Raw genomic sequence first — 24,711 nt, forward strand, 5'->3', positions numbered from 1 at the left:
ATGTAGAAGAGGCAAAGAATGTTTGCAAAGACAGAGTGGTGTGGCGTTCGATTCTCTCTGCCTACCCCTGCGGGGAAGCGGCGTGATGGTTAGTTAGTTAGTTTTCAGGCGTATAAGACGCTATCCACATCGAATTTTCGAAATGACTTTCGAAACTACTTAGTTTTGACAAAGCATAAAGTTTAAAAACGATTTCATAAATTATTTTGTCGTGTTTTCGAATGTATAATACTAGTTTAGAATTTAAGATAAAACCGTTAATTCATAAATAAAAAGATACATTGAAAAAAACTTCTAAGCTCTCTACTGTAAAGTAACAGATTTGTAGATAGAGTACTTTACGTAGGGGCCGACGATATTATTTCGATAAGAATTCTACGTGTTTCTTTTCAGATAAGATTAAAAATAAGCTAATTCGTGTTAGTAATACTAAGGGAGTACTCACAAATACACAATTCAGTAAACGATCGGCTGCGCGCTAAGCCTGACGCGTATCCGCGAACATTGATACATTGGAAATTCACCTTTTTTAGAATATACATATTGAATACATTTATATATTTGGCGTTTAATTTGTATGGCTCCATTTTAACAAAGTTGTATTTTATGGTTGAAAAACATTTTCTGACAATTTTTTCGCCTTTTGGTATTTTCAAACGAATGATGAACGGCATTTTCAAACAAATGTTTGAAAATGCCATAACAAGGCGAAAAATTGTCACAAAATACAATTAATTAGACTAAAAAAATCGGTGTTTGATTTTAGCATTTAATTTATGAATTAGAATGTGTTTTTCTTAACGATTTTCAAGATGGCGTACATAGAATCATAGTCACATTAAATAATTTAACGACGTGTAATAATATGAACATCAAAGAAATATATATTTACTCGAAATGAAAGAGGAAATTAGGAATTACTGATATTAGTTTTTATTTGATCCAACCATGAGATATGGAATGTTCACGGATCATTCATCAAACGAATTTTATAATGACAGTAATAATAATACTCATCAGACTGTTATGTTCCTTAATTTGCAGGTAATTGAATTTAGCGCAGTTACCCCAGATTGGACCATCCTATTTTCTAGTTTTATCTCGACGATCATCTTTAATATTTGGGAGTGTTTTTTTTCATACATAATACGACAACGTTTTTGCCTTATGTTTTTTGTATTTTCTCGTTTTATAAATTTTCTCATTTGTTTATGTTACATATGATTCTTACCTTATGTTTTTCTCATTTATTTCTTTTAAATATGCTTCTTATGCTTATTTATCATACCTGTTTATTGTTTTTATATTTTGCCATGTGGTTTGGTTATTTAAAAAAAAAATATTTGTAACTTTATTATTTGTGTTCCAGTCTTGTCAACCTTAATCCCATGTCCCAAAATGAGAAATAGAAATTACCCATCGGGAATATTATATGTATGACTTATGTATGTAATATGTTTTGAAAAAAAATCAACAAAACATTTATGAAAAAAATTACCTTACCTAGTAAAAAAAATTCCACGTTTGAAAATATTTATATGGTGAACTCTCAACCTGACAGTATGAATCACATTTTATGTAACTCTTTCAGCATACAAATTTTCAATTGAGTAAATATTATTTCTACATTTCGCGAGGGAAATTCAAGTGGTTATGAGTAACGGTCGCAAGAGGAAGGCCCCCTTTCACGAAGTCGCCGACCTGGAGGCCAAGAGGCGGCGCCACGACGCGGAGGAGTGCCCCATCTGCATGCAGCCCCTCAAGAGGATGATCGCCATGCCTTCTTGCTGCAAGCACAAGTTCTGCATCCCGTGTCTGGCCAAGTGGTCCAGGGAGAAGAGCACCTGTCCGCTCGACAGGATGGTGTTTATGTCGATAGCTCGAGTCAGAAACCGGAAACATCTCTGAACTTCAACGTAACATCAAATATTCCTCAAATACGACAAAAATCTAAGAAATTTAATAAAAAATGCATCTTGTTAACGTTTTGTAAGTACCTTTGATAATTATTTATTGATTTGGCGTTTAATTTGTAGAACTCCGTTTTAATTTATGTATTCATTTTTAAATCAAACACAGATTTTTTGAGTCTACAAAGTTGTATTTTATTGTTAAAAAACACATGAAAATTAATATTGTGACAATTGTTTCGCCTAGTTATGGCATTTTCAAACGAATCAAATGAACATTCGATCTGATGAAAATCAAATTTTTGATATATGACATTGTTGAAAGGAGTGAGCGAAATGTTTAATTGAAGTCTAAGCAACCTGGACCTTACTCAGACTTGCTCAGATTTCTTTCTCTTTTCATATAAAACGACAGATAAGCCTCCCAGGGCTTACTCAGACTTACATCTTCTTTCGTATAAAAACGATAGAAGTTTAACGGAAGTCTGGGCATTCCGCAGCTTACTCAGGCTTCCATCTTCTTTCGTATAAAAACGATAAAGGTTTTATCTCAAGTTTAAATATGTATGGTAGTAGTTTTTTTTTCATTATTTTAAATTCATTATAATTATATTTACAAGTGCAAAAAATATAAATATTAATACAAAAAAAGAACTTACAAAGGCATGGCCTGTGTGCGATGGCTATACATTTTATTTTAGGTTATAATAAAAGGGCACTGGCAAGAATACAATAGATATCAGAAATAAAAATAGATTAAAAGTGCTAATATAAACTACATTGATAATAATGCATTAAAGAATTCTTCCAAGTAGACGCCATTTCAAAAAACACCTTTTAAATGGACAAATAAATATTCACATCGCGCACTTGTCGTTGCGAAAGTCGTCACAGATTTTTACCAAATCACAAGATGGCGTCATGGAACTTTTCTTGAAAGCTTTTAAGTGGTTATTTATGAAAATATTCCGATTTCCTCGCGCTCCATTGATGGGTAATTGCGTGTATAACCGTTACAAAGTTGACTCAAATCTTTCACCGCAACAACGCTGTGTAAGCGAATAGAAAAGTCACATTTTTACTAATTTTTAATTAAAAATTAGTAATACTTATACTAATTTCAGCATTGAAATAGTGGTATTTACCAATTAAATCTTATGTAAAAAATGGATGAATTTTACCACAGTGACGGCCGAATCAAGACGGAAGTTTTTAGCACCGTCGATTTTATACAAAGGAAGGGTTAATAAAGTTAATTTTTTCAAATAATAAAATAAAATCTTCAAACCCTTATCCGCACCCCGATGGTGCATAGTGCACTGCATCATATAAACGCAGCGTTGTCTTGATCGATGAACACACGAAGGAAAGGTGATCAGCCCTCCTTCAGGTACCAGTTTTATTTGTTTGGAAAAATAATAAAATATGGTGTTTGAAAATGATGAAGAATGTATCGAAACACGTGTCACGATAGATTTTAATAAATAGTGGTATTTACTAAGTAAAACTTAAATTAAAAATACCAAGGATATTAATGGTTCAACGAGCCTATTTTTTTGATTTACCTAACGTCCAAGTGACTCTGAAATCTAGCTACGGCTTATGCAACACCGTTTATCATGTCCCTACTTAGGCTTCAACTTTATAAGTTTCATAGCCTATGCCTACTTGTGGGTGGATTTACTCTTTATGTTTAAAGTTACTATGATTTCATGTAATTCATGAGTGAAAATTCTAGGCAAAAACACTCGCTTCAACGAGCCTAAAATGTCTGGCGCCAATTTATCCAAAACGTATTCAAAGCGAGTTGAAGCTCGTAAATTCTTTATACGATTGCAAAAGACGATGACATCAAATGAGCAAACGCTGAAGATTTTTAATCAGCACACGAGATGTTTCTTAACGTGTATATCTTGCAGTATTGCCAATTTATGTGTAACAAACATTGATTGTTTCCACGATTGGTTTCTAAATTTAGACGTATTATTCGGATTTATTCCAGAGATGTGGCAACAGATATTTATTTATTTTTTCAAAACATATTACATACATAAGTCATATATAATATTCCCGATGAGTAATTTATATTTCTCATTTTGGGACATGGGATTAAGGTTAACAAGACTGGAACACAAATAATAAAGTAACAAAAAAGATTTTTTTTAAATAACCTAAACTAATACATGGCAAAATATAAAAACAATAACCAGATATAATAAAGAGGCATAAGAAGCATATTTAAAAGAAATAAATGAGAAAAACATAAGGTAAGAAGCTATATAACTGCTACTTTTTCGGTTACTCGATAGGGGTGGTATTCATGACTTCTACTCGGTTTATATGTTTCACATTTTTCTTCTTTGCGTGTTGTGTCGGGCCCCTCCGACGTTGATTATCACTTGTGAGAAAGTTTCCCTATTTTGGGCAGTCCGAAACCACTCCTCGACGCTCCGTACTCCTATCCACTCGAGTATATTTCATGATGAAATAGGCTACGTTAACACTGATTTTTAGCACATGGGATACAGAAAGATAGTCGTTTACTAGAAAAACGATGGTTTTAACAGGATGAGGGTGGGAATTAGGGACTAACTAACAAACTAACCTAACTAACCATCACATTTCAAAGGTGCATATTTAATACATAATATGTTAAGTATATTACCATATTATGGTAATATACTTAACACATTATGTTTAATGCGAAATGTGAGCCTACTTAACTGAGCACAGGCAATCAAAATTTGGAACAATTGTGTTATTTTCACAAAACTAGACTTTTTTCCGCGGCACACCAACTAATCACCACGGTACACCAGTGTGCCGCGGCACACACTTTGCAGAACAATGCTCTAGGGAGATTTTTTTAAAAGGAATTTTTCGTCACTTTGTCATATTTTAACAGGACTCGTGAATACGGGTATTAGTCGAAAAGGGATTGACACACTTTGCGATAAGTTAATTGAACCATAGTTACCAGAATCTTTATATCACAATTTCGACACATCGCCGTGATCAGAATCGAGAATTTAATTCGTCCATTCAATGATACATAAATGTCAGTTGTAACCATCCACGCCATTAAATTGAAAAATTTACGAGAGGATAGTAATAAGGTACACAAAGGCTTCTTTAATTTACGATGTTTGCCAACAATGGGCCGATCAGACGAAATTAAATTAAAGAATAAAATTCGTGATTATTTTTTGACAGTTCAACATAGACGAACCCGATGCTGCCCGTCAATTAATAAATGCGTTTGTAATATCGAGAGTAGATTATTGTAACGGTATATACACGGGTCTACCAAACAATAAAATGACTCGACTGCAATCAGTGTTAAACGCAGCAGCGAGACTAATTTTTGGAATTTCTAAATTCAGTCACATCACCCCACTACTTCACAAACTCCACTGGTTACGCTTTCCCGAAAGGGTTGAGTATAAACTCTGCCTACTCATGTATAAATCAATACACAATATGGCTCCAGAGTATCTTAAGGAGCTGTGTATTCCAGATGAATTGGTTGATAGACGTCTCACACTTCGATCGGCTACAACATCTGCAATGGGCAAAGTTATCTTACCAGCTCGCAATCAACGCACTAAATTTGGCGAGCGTGCCTTTGCTGTTGCAGGACCGACGGCGTGGAATGCTCTTCCACCAATGGTTAGAGATAGTGAAAGTGAGATGATCTTTAGAAAAAGACTAAAAACACATTTGTTTGCTAAATCATTTCCACCATAATATTTTTCCCAATTCATTCACAGTGAAGCGCCCTTGAGGTATTTTTTTACGAAAATGGCGCTATATAAGTTATCCAATTTTATTATTATTATTACGAACATACTACATCTCATCTATGTTGAGATGTCAAAAAATAATATAAAAAATAACTCATAATTCGAGATAATCCAGATTTGTGAACCAGTATTTGGGCACACTCAAAATGCTTTAGATCCGAAATGGATCGTATCATTTGGCCATGTATTATTTGATTGCGTAAACAATTTTCTATCATTATGATTTCATAAATAATTTTATTTATTGTTTCGGCATTAACTTTGTGGTAAGACATGTTACAATGATTAAAGAAAACACTTGTTTTTTTACCACTATTATAGACTACATGTTTCAGAAGTTAAACTTCCATCATTCAAGTCTGTATAATAAATAAAATATAAAATATAAAATTGTTCTATAAATAAGGAGAGGGGAAAGTAAGGGGAAGGGGTTAGTCAAGGGACGGAGTTTGAAAACAAAGGAAAAATGGAAAGCAATGCTGAAGAATTTTGAAACAATATATTATTTAATAAATTATTATTAGAATTCAGGTTTTTTTGGATTTCTAAATTTTCAAGATAAATCATAATTTGGCCTTTATATGGAACAAGGTGTAATAATTTTAATTTTTAAGAGTGAAATGAGTGATTAGTATCTATTATATGAATTGCAAATTCCGAAAAAAAATTACTAACAAGACCGCTATGATGTTCTTTAATTCTAATCTTTAAATTTCTCGCAGTTTGGGCAATATATTTTTTATCACAATCTCCACACCAAATTTCATTAACACCACTTTTTTGTAATAAATCAATTTTAGATTTTGAGTTATCAAAATAAATATAAATAAATATTTCATAAATAAATATTGTAAAATGTTCTCTCGGCATGAGACAACTCAGGGAGGGTACATTATTGGCAATATGTTATTGTGTATGTGATAAAATAAATAAATATAAATGTTAATTGTAACTGCAGACAGTTGGTAGAATTCCTGATTGAATCGTTGGGTAATATATCCAAAATTAAACAAGGTTTATTTGGTTGAAATCTACATTTATTAATCTATATGTTAACACGTGACGCGTTTCGTCTTCTTAGGACATTATCAAACACCATGTTTGAGAATGTCCTGTTTAATGTCCTGTAATAACCGTGTTTGATAATGTCCTAAGAAGACGAAACGCGTCACGTATTAACATATAGATTAATAAATGTAGAATTCAACCAAATAAACCGTGTTTAATTTTGGATATATTACCCAATAATTAAATATAAATGATCAGTATATACCTAAGCATATGGTTGTTTGTTAAATGAAACGGTAAGGAATTTGCAAAAAAAAGATAATACTTCATTTTACTGTTTCAAAAATAAAAGATATTTTCTTTTGCCCGATTTGTCCGTTTTATGGATATTTTTTTGTACTTAGATAATGTTTTAAGCTCAAAAAGGGGAAAACCTCTTAATAATAGATTGTTCATTCACAAATTAGGTATTTATCCGCGGGCTAGATCTGTCGTTTTTTCCGTCACGCGCAAGGGCTTTACCTTCATTACGCGACCGTTTCTGATTCGTATTGTAGGCCGATCGTGTCGGTATACATATTGCTCACTCCTTTCAAGAACGTCATAAATCAAAAAACTTGATGTTTCAGGAGAATGTTTTTAAAGTTTAAAAATATAACACAATGTATTAAAAATAAATATCAAGCCACTTATTGAACTTTTTACTGTGCAACAGATCTTTTTAGGTAAAACCTGAAGGTTTTTTCTCCATTTGAAAAATATTTAATATATTTAAAAAAATAATTAAACAATCCCCTTTTCTTCAAAATGCAAAAACAACATTTTCTGCTCTGTAGCGGGTAAATATCAAGTTTGAAATATGCCTCTTTTGCTGGGAAATAGTACATTTTCTGGGCATTCGGAGAACAAGCACAACTGAAAATTGACGATTTTTTATTTATGACGTTCTTGAAAAGAGTGAGCGATATTATTTATAATAAAAATACCGACTTCCTCGTGTAACGCGTTAAGTAACAAGTCCCATTCACACGCCATTACCCCTTTTCATGATTGAAATTACGTCTGCAATTTAAGGAATTTTAAGTGAATTCACGCTGCACATGAGATCATAAACTCATTCATGAATTTCAGGAATTTCGGTGTTTTCATAATTTTGTTTACAAGGTCATTTTCTTATTATTTTTTGACATCTCATCAAGAATGAAGAATAACATGGAAGTCTGGGCATTTACGGGGCTGACGACCGTCATAGGCTGGTTTTAAGTGATCACTTTGCACACGGGTAACATTCACCAATTCTACCCATTATTGACAACCACACTACTCAAATTCTTGGAAGTTCTAGAACTTAATCCAGATTTTGTGAACAAGTATTTGGACACACTCAAAATGTTGTAAATTTATAAGTAATTTTATTTCAATAATCGTTGATGAAAAATTTAGCATACGTTTGGCATGGAACACATTATCGTATTTTACATCGATTGCTGTGGGAAAAATTATTTCGCTTAGCGAGTAAGATGCTGGAACGAATTATGCTCGTTATAAGAAGTTCCACTGTGCCTACTCGAAATAATGTTTCGCGGTCAGTTAAGTTTATTTACAAAACCCTTTCAACATCTCAGTTCGATGAACAGAGTGCAGAAAATCTCCAATGCCATACAAGATAAGAGAACATGAGATTATATCAAACGAACATTAATCAGTTTTATTAGTTTTCGCTTAAACTAACTGTCCAGTAGAAAGCCTTGCCGTCCTTCTCGCACTCGTATCATTCTAACGGAAAAGAGGGAGAAGGGTATATTAGCAAGAAGTAGTATTTTCAATAGAAAACGTTCAATTGAATTTACGAGTATTTTATGCATTAAATAAATACTATATGAAATAGATTTGTAGCGATTTGAATGAAATTCACTTTCTACAACACAATATAGAATTTATCATGCCCCTAAGGTGATAAAATTCGCGAAACTTTGTGTTGCATACAAAATAGATCTCTCAGATGAATGTGCGGTAAAACGATATGCGATAGATGTTTGAATGGCGGTGATATAAGTAGAGGATGCAAGGCTGAGATGAGCATTATTTAAAAAAATATTTGTTGAGATGGTTTGGGTATTTGAATCGAATGAGTGAAGAAAAAACAGTTAAAAATATTTATAAGGCGAATGCGGTTGAGAAAAGAAGCAGAGGAAGACCGAGGAAAACTTGGCATCCATACATCTAGTCACACATGCCCTCCGACTGCGCAGACTTTTGACACCGCCAGATTTTAGGTTCTCACTGATCTGGTATTTTTTGGTCGTCCTCGTTCTGTTCTCCCGCTCACATTCGCCACATATATTTTTTCAGTCATTCTCACGTTATCCATTCGCTCCACATGTTTATACCACCGTAAAGGACTCTGGTTAGTCTTTTTTATCATCCCTTGTTCAGCCTTACATTCCTTTCTTATATCTTCGTTTTGTATGTATTATGTATGTTAATAATATGAATAAACGATTTTTAAAAGTGGAAAATTGAATTGACATCTTCTATGGTACCTATATATGTACAGATGACTTTTAATTATTCTATTTACAATTAAAAAGCGAACAGGTACTGCAATGTAAAAATTTCAATATACCCGTTTTACACTTTGCAGCCATAATAGACTAGACGAGTTTGCGGCACTGCTTCCTAGATAATGGACACAATGCCGCTCGTATTTTGAAATTACCGATTTAAAAAATGGAAATAAAAATACAACGCATCCACGACTGTTTTATTGTACTCAGATGATAGATGTCATTTTGTCTGATAGATGTCAATGTTCGATGCATTGAAAGAATATCAGTACCTAATTCATTTACTATCCGAGCGGCCAGATCATCGGATGCATTGTCTCTTCATGCGAAAAATGCACAATGTTTTAAGACTTTCTGTCTTTGCTTGAACCCTAACTGTCCATCATATCATTCTTCCTCTGTTTTTCCTCTGCCCCTCACCCCTCGACTCCTTACCCGATCCTACATCATTATCCTTCCTTTGTTTTCATCAATTTACAAATCACCGTCGTACATTTTACGACAGTCCTGTATGAAGGGGATATTCGCAAACACAAAATATACTCTACCGGAGGGGTCACATGTCGCTCACTCCTTTCAACAACGTCATATATCAAAAATAGTCAATTTTTAGTTGTGCATGTTTTCGGAATGCCGCGAAAATTTACTATATCCCAGCAAAAGCGGCATATTTTTAACTTAATATTTACCCGCTACAGGGCAGAGAGTGTTGTTTTTGCATTTTGAAGAAAAGTTATTGTTTTATTATTTTTTAAATACACTAAATATTTTTCAAATGGAGAAAAAACATTCAGGTATTACCTAAAAAGATCTGTTGCATAGTTAAAAGTTCGCTTGATATTTATTTTTAATACAATTTTTTATATAAAAATTAAGTTTTTTGATACATTACGTTGTCGAAAGGAGTTAGCGATATCTGTTCACGACCGATTTTTTTAAAGAATGTGTATGTATTGGATATTTTTTTGCTTTTTAGAATATACAGAAGAAAAAAAATGATACATATTTTTAACTCCTTGCCTTTCAATAACTATATTCTTTTCAAAACCATATAATTATTTCGAAGAAAAACTTACCTTTTAGAAAAAAATCAATTTTGAAAAATGTTACCTGGATTTAGAGAAAATAAAGTTGCGACTTAACGAATATTGGACCATAATTATTTTGTAGTTATTTGATTATATGCAATTCAATTAATTATAATTCTTTTTTTTTGTAGATCCTTACGAGCACCGTCTACCCTCTATTTCAAACGGCTTTCAAAACAGTTCTCATTTTGTTGGTTGGAAGATATTGATCCTTAACAATAACCCAGCTAGTGTATAAACCTACCTATATATTCTGTACAAGATTAAATTAAGTATAAAATAAGTGGAAAATCGATAATTGGTAAACAAACTAATGTAAAAATACTATGTTACATGTTACGTACTATCAAGCTAAGATGTAATTTTTTTAAACATTTAGTTATGTTACTTACATTTTGATAGTTTACCATATATATATAAACTCAAAAACAAAAAGTTTAATAATAAATAAAGTAGTAAATCTTGAAACCAATGGAAATGGTAAAAATGATTTTTATTGAGTCCAGACAAATTTAATGTTGAGTTCAAATATATATATATTTTTTTTACATATTGGATAATGCAACAGGGTTAGAGTCCCGATAATCTAGATATAACTATGACCATTGACCCTCTAACGATTACTAAAAGAAAATTTCTGCATTTACCGACTGATATGTGGTAATATTATAGGTTTACAATAATAGCCGATGCGATGCTGCCCAAATTATGCGACACCGTGTGTCTTGATACAAGAGGCACTGCTCAGAAGCACTGAAAGGTAACTGAGTAAGTACCTACTCAATGCCCAACGCAAGTGAGACGAGGAGGCATTGCCTGCAGCTGGTACCGAGAGCGGCGGGTACCTATCTATGAACTGGTCTGACCTCGGCGAGCGACCTTGGGGCCGAGGCAAGGACAGGCGGCGCACCCAGCGCGCGCTGGCCCTTATGTAATTCGGACCACGCGGATGTCTTACCTCACTTTGTCTATGGTCAACGGCGGCCGAAGGCGCCAATTTTGACAGATGCACCGGTTTTATCGGTGATTTTAACGGACGCGATCGATTGAATTGCCGATGAAAAATGATTATTTAAATTAAATTAATAAAGATATTTATATATAATGTTTTTTAACTTAATATAAAGTATAGGGTCCGCCAAATAACTTTTTTTTTTTGAAAAAAGGGCGCAAAACATCGAGTGTAGCTTCGGCTGTGTGGCACGTAGCGCCGTCCTGTTGAAACCAAATGTTGCCAATATCCTCCTCTTCAATTTTTGTGAACAAAAATCCGTTCAACATGGCCCGATAACGATCGCCATTGACTGTAACGGCCACTCCTTGCTCATTTTCAAAGAAAAATGGCCCAATTATGCCTCTGGACCAAAATCCGCACCAAACAGTGACTCGTTTTGGGTGTACCGGCTTTTCAATGTATGCGTGCGGGTTTTCTGTGCCCCAAATACGACAATTTTGCTTGTTTACATACCCGCCAAGATCAAAATGAGCTTCATCCGAAAAGATGATTTTTTTGGCAAAATCGGCATCTTCTGTAAGTCGATCGCAGGCCCACTCAGCGAAGCGAAAACGCATTGGATGGTCAGTTGGCTTCAACTCCTGAACCAATTGGACTTTGTATGGCGTCATACCAAGGTCTTTATGCAAAATTCGTCTCAATGATGTCTCCGAAATGTTCAATTGTTGAGAACGACGGTGAATTGATGTTGATGGCGCTTCACGCACACTTTCTGCCACAACATCGATATTCTCGGGTGTACGCACTGTTTTTGGCTTTTCACGCTTTGGTTTATCGATGAGGATGCCAGTTTCTTTCACTTTTTTCACAAGATAACGAACATACGGAGCTGACGGTGCTTCTCTTCTTCCAAAAACCGTACGCAATTTTCGCACACATTCTGCAACATTACCATGATTTTCAAAGTAATGTCGCAATATTTCCCAGCGTTGTTCAAGCGTATACACAACCATATTCGCTCAGCGGAAGGATAAAACTAATTATCTGTCAAATCAGACATGAGCTAAGTGTTACCATTCACGAAATAAGCACTAGTTGAAAAAAAAAACTTTAGATGGCGGACCCTTTATAATATATTGACTTCTTAAAAATGACTAACAGCATTGATGTTTATTTTCTTGCCAACCAAAAGTGACTTAAATGGCCCTCCTGAACATTTAACGTTTTGGTAGTTGGTCACTTTCTCCTATACAACTACGATATATTCACATATGTTCATATAAAATTATATTTGTACTTATATAAATACGTTGTGTACAAAATATACTTGTGTATGTACATATTATATATATCATATGAAGTACAGGGAGCATTTTTCTCTCACGACCTTGTTTTAAATAAACATACTCGCTGATGTGTAGATCAGAGCCAATATTCAGTTGACTCATTAAGGAAAATGAAATCAGAAAATCAACACATGAGCAATACCTCCATGATGCATTGGCAGAAGGAAAAGTAGGGTCCCGAAGGTCAGAACTAATCAGTATATGTTGGGAATTTCGCATATATCATATCGCTCACTCCTTTCAAGAACGTCATAAATCAAAAATCGTCAATTTTTAGTTGTGCATGTTTTTGGAATGCCCAGAAAATGTAGGGGAGAGTGCCCATGGATGGGACGTTTTTGATTTTGCCTCTCTAGTTCTTCTCTGTAAAATAAATCACAAAAAGTAAACGTGGTTTCTCTTTATTCAATCTTTTAGCTACAAATATGCCATACTTTGTTTTCTAAAAAAATTAACCGAACTGCCTGAAAAATCGATTTCAAATAATGTCCTAAAATGTCCCATTCATAAACACCCTCCCATGAGAGGGACACCAGTATACCATGAATGGGACATTAATTAAAATGCTAGATTGATGGAATAATTATATTTTAAAACAAAAATCATCTGTAGACACTTTCGTATAATACGTAGACACGTGTAAAAGAAATTTTATTAAACATTTTTGCAACATTTTTGGCAATTTTTTTTTTTCATGGGCCACAAAATTTACATTTAAGCCATTGCATAAAACTATATTGATATTCTCCTTTACATATGTGACACTTATTATCCTCCTTTCCTTTTGTTTTTGTCAGTAAAACACCTTCTATTTCAACTGATTTATCTGAACTGATCTCTGTCATCACTCATTGAAATATTTTGTTGAAAACTGAGTTATTTTAAAACTCTTTTAGCGTTAGGCTTATTTTATGGTCTATCTATAGGTTTTCATTTTCCATTCTTCAATAAATGTATTTTCAAAAACTTGTCCTTTTCTGAAGTGTCAGATATTATACTTGATTTCCCCTTACTGATTTATTTCTGTACTGTAGAACATATTCTTCCAGCTGAATTTAAATACGTGGAAAGTATTTCTTCTCGCTTCAGACTAAACTAACTAACTAAAAAAACTAACTTACCATCACGCCGCTTCCCCGCAGGGATGGGTAGAAAGAATATAACGCCACACCACTCTGTCTTTGCAAACATTCTTTTCGCCTCTTCCACGTTCATGCATCTCCTCACTCATACCCGCCGATTGTTACGACTCCTAACCTGACCACTTGCAACTATTTGGCTTACCTGATCGTGCCATGTTTTTCTCAGTCTTCTTCTGCTCCTTTTTCCAATAACATTCGCCTAGTAAATTTGTTTAACCGTTTTATCCTAACTCATTCGTTCTACATATCCAAACCATCTCAACACATTTATCTTAATTTTATCGATTATGCTTATCTCAGCTTTGCATTCCTTCCTTATTTCACTATTCGAACATCTATTATACATCGTTTTGTCGCACATTCTTCTGAGAGATCGCATTTCGACTGCATTCAGTCTACTTTCATCCTTATTTTGCCAACTCTATGTTTCACTTCCATACATTAGAGTTAGAACCAGGACTCCGTTATGCACTGCCAGTTTAGCTTCCGCTGATAGGCTCTTTTATTTCCTATCAGCCTTTACTTGTTTGACATGTCTATAAAGAGAAGATTTTCCTATTGCATATGTCTTTGCAACCGACCTAATATTTTGCTTTTATTTAAAACCTCTTCTACAGCAGCTTCAATTAGAACGTTGGTGATTGATGGTTGGTGAACGATGCCGTGTTTTTGGCATTATAACCTAAAAACAATATAATGTTTACAATGCGTGTAATACAAACGAGTACAAATATAAATTAAAAGTATTCGCCATGAATGGGGCAATTTTCCCTTGAGTGGGACCGTCCCATTCATGATCACTGCGCGCGTCCCATTCAAGGAAATGCGTGATTTTTAGAAAAATAGATAAATCGATACATTTATTCTAAAGTAAATTTGATGAAACATACTTTATAATATCCTGAGAGAACCAACTTAAATAATTGTATATATCAATTGCAGCACTTATCATAACCTATATGTACAAACAAAATCAAATTGCAATATATAATTTACTTTTTGACGCAAAAAAATTGTAACACGTCTTACTCGCTTTACTGTCAGTCGAGAACTGAGGTTTGAGGATTAATCTGTCTACTCTCGTAGCGTTAATGTTGGGTAATATATTTTTTTTTTGTAACAATAGTTTGGGCTGGAGGACGATCGTCCCATTCATCCTCTGTCCCACTCATGGGCACTCTCCCCTACTATATCCCAGCAAAAGAGGCATATTTTTAACTTAATATTTACCCGCTACAGGGCAGAAAGTGTTATTTTTGCATTTTGAATAAAAGGTATTGTTTCATTATTTTTTTAAATATACTAAATATTTTTCAAATGGAGAAAAAATATTCAGGTTTTACCTAAAAAGATCTGTTGAACAGTAAAAAGTTAAGTAAGTGGCTTGATATTTATTTTTAATACATTGTATTTTATGTTTGAACTTTAAAAACGTTCTCCTGAAAAATCAAGTTTTTTGATTTATGACGTTCTTGAAAGGAGTGAGCGATATGTGATATTTGTCACCATTCCAGTTTTAATACAATCGACAGAAATAACGCAAGGTCTTATCATGGAGGTCCATATGTATACTAGCTAACTAACTAACCATCACGCCGTTTCTCCGCAGGGGTAGGCAGAGAGAATAGAACGCCACACCACTCTGTCTTTGCAAACATTCTTCGCCTCTTCCACGTTCATGCATCTCCTCATACATACCCGCCGATTGTTACGACTCCTAACCTGACCACTTACAAGTATTTGGCATACCTGATCGTGCCATGTTTTTCTCGGTCTTCCTCTGCTTCTTTTCCCAATTACATTCGCCTCATAAATTTGTTTTACCGTTTTTTCCTCACTCATTCGCTCTACATGTCCAAACCATCTCAACATACCTTTTTTAATTTTATCGATAATGCTTATCTCAGCTTTGCATTCCTTCCTTATTTCACTATTCGAACATCTATCATACATCGTTTTTTTATATATATTCCTGTATATTTTTATATATGCCATATTTATTCCTGTCATAATATCGATATATAAACGGTGTACTTTCGATTAAACAATACAGCACGCGACCGGCTGCGCTAGAAGCCAGACGTGTTGTCCGCGCACAATTTAAAAAAAATTATATCTTGGAATTTGATATTTTTTTGAATACATGTTGGGAAAATATTTTTATCATTTTTTTCAACTGTTTACCTCAATAACACTTTTGTTTTCAAAACTACATATATATAAGTATTTATTACAATGATTAAAAAAAACACTTGTTTTTATACCACTTGAGTTTTATTCAAAACTACTAGTTTCAGAAGCTAAACTTCCATCATTCAAAAAAAAACAAAAAAAACTTTTTTTAGTTTTTATTCAGACCTGAATGATGGATGTTTAGCTTCTGAAACTAGTAGTCTTTAATAAAACTCAAGTGGTATAAAAACGTGTTTTATTTAATCATTGTAACATGTTTTTAATAGATTTATATTATCCACTGACACTTCGTGATGGAATTGCATTTTTAATTAATTATTAGATTAAAACCAATATTTTTAGCTTTTCCACTTTTTTATTTGACCAGCGACCGGGTTTCGTCGTTACCGACATCATCAGACTGGTCATCACCAGTCTGATGATGTCGGTAACGACGAAACTCGGTCGCTGGTCAAATAAAAAAGTGGAAAAGCTAAAAATATTAGTTTTAATCTAATAATAAATTGTAACATGTCTTACCACAAAGTTAATGCGGAAACAATTAATAAAATATATTTTTATTTTGAATAAAAACTTATTATTTAAAACGTTTTGCCGCACATTCGTCTGAGCTATAGCAATTCGACTGCATTCAGTGTACTTTCATACTTCTTTTTCCAGCTCCATGCTTCATTTTCAACCAACAGGGTTTATTTCAGTGCACCATTCACTCTGTTCCCAGCATTCACTCTCCTTTTTTATTTACATATTTATCAATCTTTCTATCCCTAAAAGACGTTCTTCCCAAATATACGAAATAATTTACTTGTTCCAAAATTTAGCGGTTTTTTTGTTAGTATTTTTTTTCACTTTGAAAACCCCTTGTGTCTCTATAAAAACTTCTCTTGTTTCTCTATAAAAAACACTTCTGCGAAAAATAACAGGGTCAGTCAGATCGCGAATTGATTTTAAAAGAGTACATTTTCACTAGGTCATCCCTTGGCCGCGTCAATGCACTAATTAGTGAACGGGTATTTATTATTTAACCTTCGTTTGAGGTCCTAGTGCCATGTTTGCCCTTATATGAATACCGGTTGTCACGAGAATGGAATACTAATCGCGGATGCATCAACACGTAGTCAGTCCATGCGTGAAATTATTTTGCAGAAGGCCGAAAACCTTTGTTTTCTCCGAGAATTATAATTTCATATTATTGACATCTCATCAAATATGAAGAAGAATATGGAAGTCTGGGCATTTACTGGGCTGACGACCATCATAGGCTGATTTAATAGATCACCTAACACACGTGTAACATTCACCTCGGCTGTCCAAACTTAAAACACAGTAAGGGACATTTTTTTTAAGAACGTTTTTTTGCATTTTTAGACTAAGTAGATGCTACTTAGTCCAAAAATGCAATAGAAACGTACTGCAAAAAAAATGTCCCTTACTGTGTTTTGAGTTTGGACTGCCGACCTATTCTACCCATTGTTGACAACCACACTACTCAAATTCTGGATGTTCTATATATATGAACCAATTTTGAAACATTGTTCTTGAATCACTAGAACTTCACTAGAGATATCTTGTAATTGGAGATAATCCAGATTTTGTGAACAAGTATTTACATACTCAAAATATTGTAAATTATAATTTCATTACATTTTTATTTTATTTGAGATTTTTGTCATTTTTATATAGATTGTATACAGTAAAAACTCGATATAACGGACTGACGATTGGGGGGAGGAGATGTCCGTTAAAACAATGACTAAAGCCTCCCCCCTATTGTCTATGTTCCCAGTGATAAGAAATAAAAAAAAATATAATAAAATTTAAATTAATATAAATAAAAAACAGTTGCAAAAAATAATATAAAATACACTGGCAAAAAATAGCAGGAGCTAAATAAGAAAGTAAACGAGCACCGTCTTAACTCTTAAAGAGACTTTAAGACACCATACCTCTAAAAGAGTTTATTAAAAAACAACTTTTTTTTTCTTTCTTTTTTTTTTTTTTGGTACGACTTTTTAAACTTAGCTACCTTTACTCATAAACTGGCAAAAAATAGCAGGAGCTAAATAAGAAAGTAAATAACAAGTCAACCAAATTTTGGCCATGTTTTTGATAGCACATCTAGCCTTTGTCGTAAAAAATTGGAGCAAAGCAGTTAACGTTACGGAAATTGAACCAAGTACCCAATAATTAACCCGTGTTATCTCAATTAACAATAATTAAATTTCACCTCTCTTTATAACGTCGAAACACATCTATCAAAGCTGGTATTCTATACGATAGCTACCAATTTGACTTCAAAGTAAAGATATCTTCAACATTTTTTATCGTCTTTTGTTTGTAATTTGTTTATACAGTAGCCTCCGTATTTGTTTATACAGTAGCCTCTGTAATAGTCTGCCTCCGTAGTGTAATGGTCGGCACGCTCGGCTGCCGTTCTGGAGGTCCCGGGTTCGATTCCCAGGGGGGGGGGGTCAAATAAATATAAGTGATTTTTTCACTGTAATATTTGTTCAATATTACCCTGGACTGGTACCTAAAGCGGAGGGCTGATCACCTTTCCTTCATGTGTAGACGATCAAGATAACACTGCGTTATATGACGCAGTGCCCTATGCACCATTGGGGTGCGGATAAGGGCACTGCTTCATATAAACGCAGTGTTATCTTGATCGTTTACACATGAAGGAAAGGTGATCAGCCCTCCGCTTCAGGTACCAGTCCAGGGTAATATTGAATAAATATTACAGTGAAAAAATCACTTATATTTATTTGACCCCCCCCCTGGGAATCGAACCCGGGACCTCCAGAACGGTAGCCGAGCGTTCTGACCATTACACAACGGAGGCGAACAGAATGGGATACACATAACGAACACTAATAGCTAATCGAATACAAGTTTAAATAGTAATTAATTAAAATATTATTTGTAATTACTTTAAAAGCAAGTACTTTGTAGCGCAGTAGCCGTTTTATATCAACTTCAAGGAGATCGAGCAACCAGTCAATACCAGTTTCAATACAAGTTATTAAACTCGATATCTGTTCTGATTCTTAATGAAAGGCCTGAAATACGATTAATTTATAAAATAGCATTCACAATCAAAGGGTTTCGTGTGTAAATAAATGGTATATTGGCCTGACAGCCTGCCAGGGCACCAATAAATGGAGAGATTGCATTATTTAGGTCAAGAAAATCTAGGTGACAATCTGCAAAGTCGATTTCAGCTATAAATACAAATAAAACTTTCCCCTTTTCATTCATTGTTTACTTTGTGTAATACCACTTTAAATACACAAAGTTAACAATGGATGATGAGGAGAGTGTTTTATTACCATACTACAAAGTTATCGATGCTTTTAACCAGCACGGTAGATAAACACGCCAAGCATTACACCACAGAGGCGGGTAAAAAGTGGCCTTTTGCTTATATATTCTACTATTCTTTTCTATTGCTAATATTATCCAATATTTCTTATATTATTTTTTGACATCTCATCAAAGATGAAGAAAAATATGAAAGTCTGGGCGTTCACGGGGCTGACGACCGTCATAGGCTTGGTTTAAGTTATCACTGAACACACGTGTGACATTCACCCATTCTACCCATTATTGACAACCACACTACTCAAATTCTTGGAAGTTCTATATATATATATATATATATATATATATATATATATATATATATATATATATATATATATATATATATATATATATATATATATATATATATATATATATATATATATATATATATATATATATATATATATATATATATATATATATATATATATATATATATATATATATATATATATATATATATATATATATATATATATATATATATATATATATATATATATATATATATACACATATATATATATATATATATATATATATATATATATATATATATATATATATATATATATATATATATATATATATATATATATATATATATATATATATATATATATATATATATATATATATATATATATATATATATATATATATATATATATATATATATATATATATATATATATATATATATATATATATATATATATATATATATATATATATATATATATATATATATATATATATATATATATATATATATATATATATATATATATATATATATATATATATATATATATATATATATATATATATATATATATATATATATATGTATATATATATATATATATATATGAACCAATTTTTGGAAATATTGTTCTTGAATCACTAGAACTTCACTTGAGACATCTATTGGTGAGATTAAAAGAAGTCTTATGTTAAGCAGAAACTCTTTTATTAATATGAAAAATAACTCCTGTAATTGGAGATAATCCAGATTTGTGAACACTCAAAATGTTGTCAATATTTCTTACATTGTATGAAATCAGTGGCCTGTAGTTTGTGCTTTCACACAAATAAAAACAAATTGGTCGGCATATTCTGGTTGCATATTTCGCTCACTCCTTTCAACAACGTCATATATCAAAAAACTTGATTTTTCAGGAGATCATTTTTTATGTTTTAAAAAATAGTAAAATGTATTAAAAATGAATATCAAACCACTTATTGAACACTCTACTAGGCAACAGTTCTTTTTAGGTAAAAACCTGAATGTTTTTTCTCCATTTGAAAAATATTTAGTATATTTAAAAAAATAATTAAACAATACCTTTTCTTCAAAATGCAAAAACCACACTTTCTGCCCTGTAGCTGGTAAATATTAAGTTAAAAATATGCCGCTTTTGCTGGGATAATAGTATATTTTCTAGGCATTCCGAAAACACGCACAACTGAACTTTGAACTTTTTATACATGACGTTGTTGAAAGGAGTGAGCGATTTTGGATTCTCGAAACAACGTAATGTCTTCTTTCCGACCCTTTCAGACGTATTTCGCGGAAAGTGTTCAACCGATTAGGCAGGTGAACGACCCCAAACGTCTGAACACGCAAATTGAAAAACATATCGCTGGCGTGCAGACCACTGGCGCGTATGAAAAGATGGGCAAGAAAGTGTTCAATTAGTCTGCGGGTTATTTTGTAACTTGCCCCAAAATGATTCACCATATTTTTTTACGATCTTTGGTCGCAAACGTCGATTTCCTTAATAAGCGAATTTAGCATTGAACTCACTTTTGGTGGTCGCGCTGCGGTCAGTTCGATAACTAAAAAAAAATAACAATTACACCATATCGCTCACTCCTTCCAACAACGTCATATTTCAAAAATCGTCATTTTTCTGTTGTGCATGTTTTTGGAATGCCCAGAAAATGTACTATATCCCAGCAAAAGCGCCATATTTTTTACTTAATATTTACCCGCTACAGGGCAGAAAGCGTTGTTTTTGCATTTTGAAGAAATGGTATTGTTTGATTATTTTTATTTATTTACTAAATATTTTTTAATTGGAGAAAAAAATATTCAGGTTTTACCAAGAAGATCTGTTGCACAGTAAAAAATTCAATAAGTGGCTTGATAATTATTTTTAATAAATTTTACTACATTTTTATACTTTAAAAACGATCTCCAGAAAAATCAAGTTTTTTTATATACGACGTTGTTGAAAGGAGTGATCGATATGTTAAGTAATATTTAAAAAAAAACGAACATTGAGTGATTTTAAATGTTAAAATACATATATTTTGATGATAACAAACGTACCCCCTTATGGAAATACGAATTATCTTAGTTTACAACCTGAGTGTGTCCAAATACTTGTTCAAATCTGGATTATCTCCAATTAGGAGTTATTTTTTACATTATTTCTGACATCTCAAGATAGATGAAGAATTCTATAAATCAGAAAAACAGACTTCCATATTCTTCATCTTTGTTGAAATGTCAAAAATATAATTTTTTATGCACAAATTTATTTTTAAAAATTAAATAGATGTCGTTTATTTTATTTTTGAAATAAATAAAAAATACATTAAAAAAGTAAGTAACGAACTAACCATCACGCCGCTCCTCCGCAGGGGTTGGCAGAGAGAGTAGAACGCCACACAACGTAACGTATTTATTTCGTCACAAAATGTAATGAGTGCCTCCTATATTTTACAATTTAAAAGTACCCTAACCGCTAATTTTTCCTCGAAGCAGGTCCCAGCTATTTTAAGTCTCGGCAAATGGCAGTGTCCGCTGACAAAACGAAGACAAGGGGTTAAGTTCCTTTGTAGGGATCGAATTTACATATTTTATGGCCATTTGATAGCGTCCTACAGAGCTCGGTAAAAATTATTATGGCGGAAGTCGTGGGGTTATAATTTGGGCGATTCTTAAAGTTATACAACGAAAATAACATATAAAATTTGAATAGCAAACAATTACAGTTTTTTTACAACAATTTGAGTGTATCCAAATACCTGTTCACAAATCTGGATTATCACTACTTAGGAGTTATTTTTGACATTTGATGAAGAAGAATATGGAAGTCTGGGCATTTTAAGGGGCTTACGACTCTCATAGGCTACTTAAAGCGATCACTGTACACCCGTGTGACATTCACCAATTCTACCCATGATTGACAACCCCATTACTCAAATTCTTGGAACTTCTAAATATATTGATCAAATTCGAAACATTGCGCTTGTGAATCACTTAGAATTTCACTAGAGACATCTATTGGGGAGATGAAGAAGCTTTTTTTTGTTGTTAAGATGAAGAAGCTAGACTTGTGAAGAAGTATTTGGACAAGCTCAAAATGTTGGATTTATCAAAATGGTGTGATGATGTGACAATTATAAATAGTATACACAATCACAACCTTATCATCAATTCTGCAAAAAATAACCACAAAAACATCCAAAAATACGACGTTTACGGGTAACCGGTAATTACCGAGATTTCTTACACAAAAATGAAGACATGTTTGTGGTTTACCACGCAATTATTCGATAATATAGGACCACACATAGTTATTTTTTCATTACCACGTTGACTGCGTTGAAAATGTCGCAAACAATCACGAGATGCTGAGAAGATTTTCAAAACGCTAAAACTATTTTAAAAATATAAAATATTATTAAATTTATTTTTGTAGATATTAGGACACACTACTCTCTTTGTGTGTAGCATTCACGCGCAGCTTATTTTTATATTCGCTTTGAGACAAACGAGTATAAACATGACTTTACATTCAAATGAAAAGAAATACAAAAGAAAGAGTATCTAAGTGAAGCTCATATCACCAAGACAGGTCGTGAGTTACATGACACACTAGGGTCTTGGGGGTGAGCTGTGATATCGAGGGAGGTCACAGTAGACCTAATATGGTCGCAGTGACATAAGGGATGCAAGATCCCTTGACCTAAAAAAAAGAGTATCTGCTTTACAAAAAGCTTTCCTCATCTACCCATAGATGTCTCTAGTGAAATTCTGTGAATTCCAACACTTTGTTTCGAGAAAATATATAATAATAATAATAAATATATCTAGAAGTTCTAAGAATTAGAGTAGTAGGGTTGTCAACCATGGGTAGAATTGGTGAATGTTACACGTGTGTAAAGTGATCACTTAAACCAGCCTGTGACGGTCGTAAGCCTCGTAAATACCCAGACTTCCATTTTCTTCTTCATCTATGTTGAGATGTCAAAAAAAATATACAGGTAAAATTTAATTATCAATTTTTTGTAATTCTTTTTATTCATTACACACTGATATAACATATTGTGTTAAGACTGTTAGGCTCTACTTTCAACTACGCTATACAAACAGTTTGCATTTTCACCTGCTGATGCGAACACTGCAATATATCGTTCCGAACATTTTTAATTTGTTGCCGACGGATGTTAGAGGTCAAAATAAAATATGGAACAAAGGCAAAATAAAAGAATGGGTAAATGATCAAGAGTTAATTTTAAGAAAATTGTAAAATGTTTATATTCTTAATTTTTCTCTCTTTTTTTGTGTGTATATTAGGTTAAAATGGTTAAAACGAATTAAAAAATTATTCAAAAAGAACTCTTACGACAAGACACACAAGGCGGCTTGGTGGGTCTCTGCAATTTTTTTTAAAAATATGTTTAAAATTGTAATTTAAATAAATGCATACAATTTATGATAATATATATTTTTTTATTTAAAAAATTATGAGAACATCTTTAGTTCTCAAACTAGTCTTTACATTAATAAACTCAAAATAACTGTTTGTTTTAATATTGAAATTATCATGCTATTTCAGAAAGTTAATGCCAAATCAATAAATACCAAAAACTATTTTCTACCGGATTGTTCTACTCGTGTACTGACTCATTGGTTTTTTTTATGTGGAATTTAAATAAAACATTTAATATGTGGTGTACGCCATGAGTCGGCAAAGTGTGGCTTCGGAGCCGCATGTAGCTCTTTTCTGACCTTTGCGTGTCCGGCACAAATATCCGCGGGAAGGCTCTTCGACTCGAATTCGATTCGAATATTTTTCAAACATTCGTGCGATGCTTCGAATACTGGAAGCATTTTTTTCGTTATAACTTTTATCGTCATAAATATGTCTGTACCTAGTTAAAATTTATACGACAATGACGAAAATATCATGCTTTTATAAAAAACAACAATTCTGAAAACAAAAATGGTGAAAGCGACCATTACCGATACGCGAGAAAAGGAATAAAGTCACGTAATGTTGATATCCCACATGCAAAGTGCATTTTTGTTC

At 32.9% G+C, this 24,711-nt stretch overlaps 2 protein-coding genes across 3 annotated transcripts in view; one reads left to right on the top strand and one right to left on the bottom strand.

Moving 5' to 3' along the window:
- Window positions 1-24,711, bottom strand: part of LOC148311532 (uncharacterized) — a 167,082-nt gene that overhangs the window by 67,056 nt on the left and 75,315 nt on the right. The gene's annotated exons all lie outside the window — the stretch shown is intronic.
- On the top strand, window positions 1,555-11,446 carry LOC148311533 (RING finger protein 141-like). 2 transcript variants are annotated; one of them, XM_088256474.1, is made up of 3 exons: window positions 1,555-1,989; window positions 10,508-10,677; window positions 11,049-11,446. In XM_088256474.1, exon 1 carries the CDS (start codon window positions 1,654-1,656, stop codon window positions 1,906-1,908), a length of 255 nt encoding a protein of 84 aa, XP_088112600.1. In that variant the 5' UTR covers window positions 1,555-1,653; the 3' UTR covers window positions 1,909-1,989; window positions 10,508-10,677; window positions 11,049-11,446. The 2 variants fall into 2 exon arrangements, with proteins under 2 accessions (XP_088112600.1, XP_088112599.1); XM_088256473.1 differs by lacking the exon at window positions 11,049-11,446 and having other exon boundaries at window positions 10,508-11,036.

The sequence above is a fragment of the Brachycentrus maculatus genome, unplaced genomic scaffold, assembly GCF_059751285.1.
Source record: "Brachycentrus maculatus isolate JH-2025_06_01 unplaced genomic scaffold, ASM5975128v1 h1tg000061l, whole genome shotgun sequence".
NCBI lineage: Eukaryota > Metazoa > Arthropoda > Insecta > Trichoptera > Brachycentridae > Brachycentrus > Brachycentrus maculatus.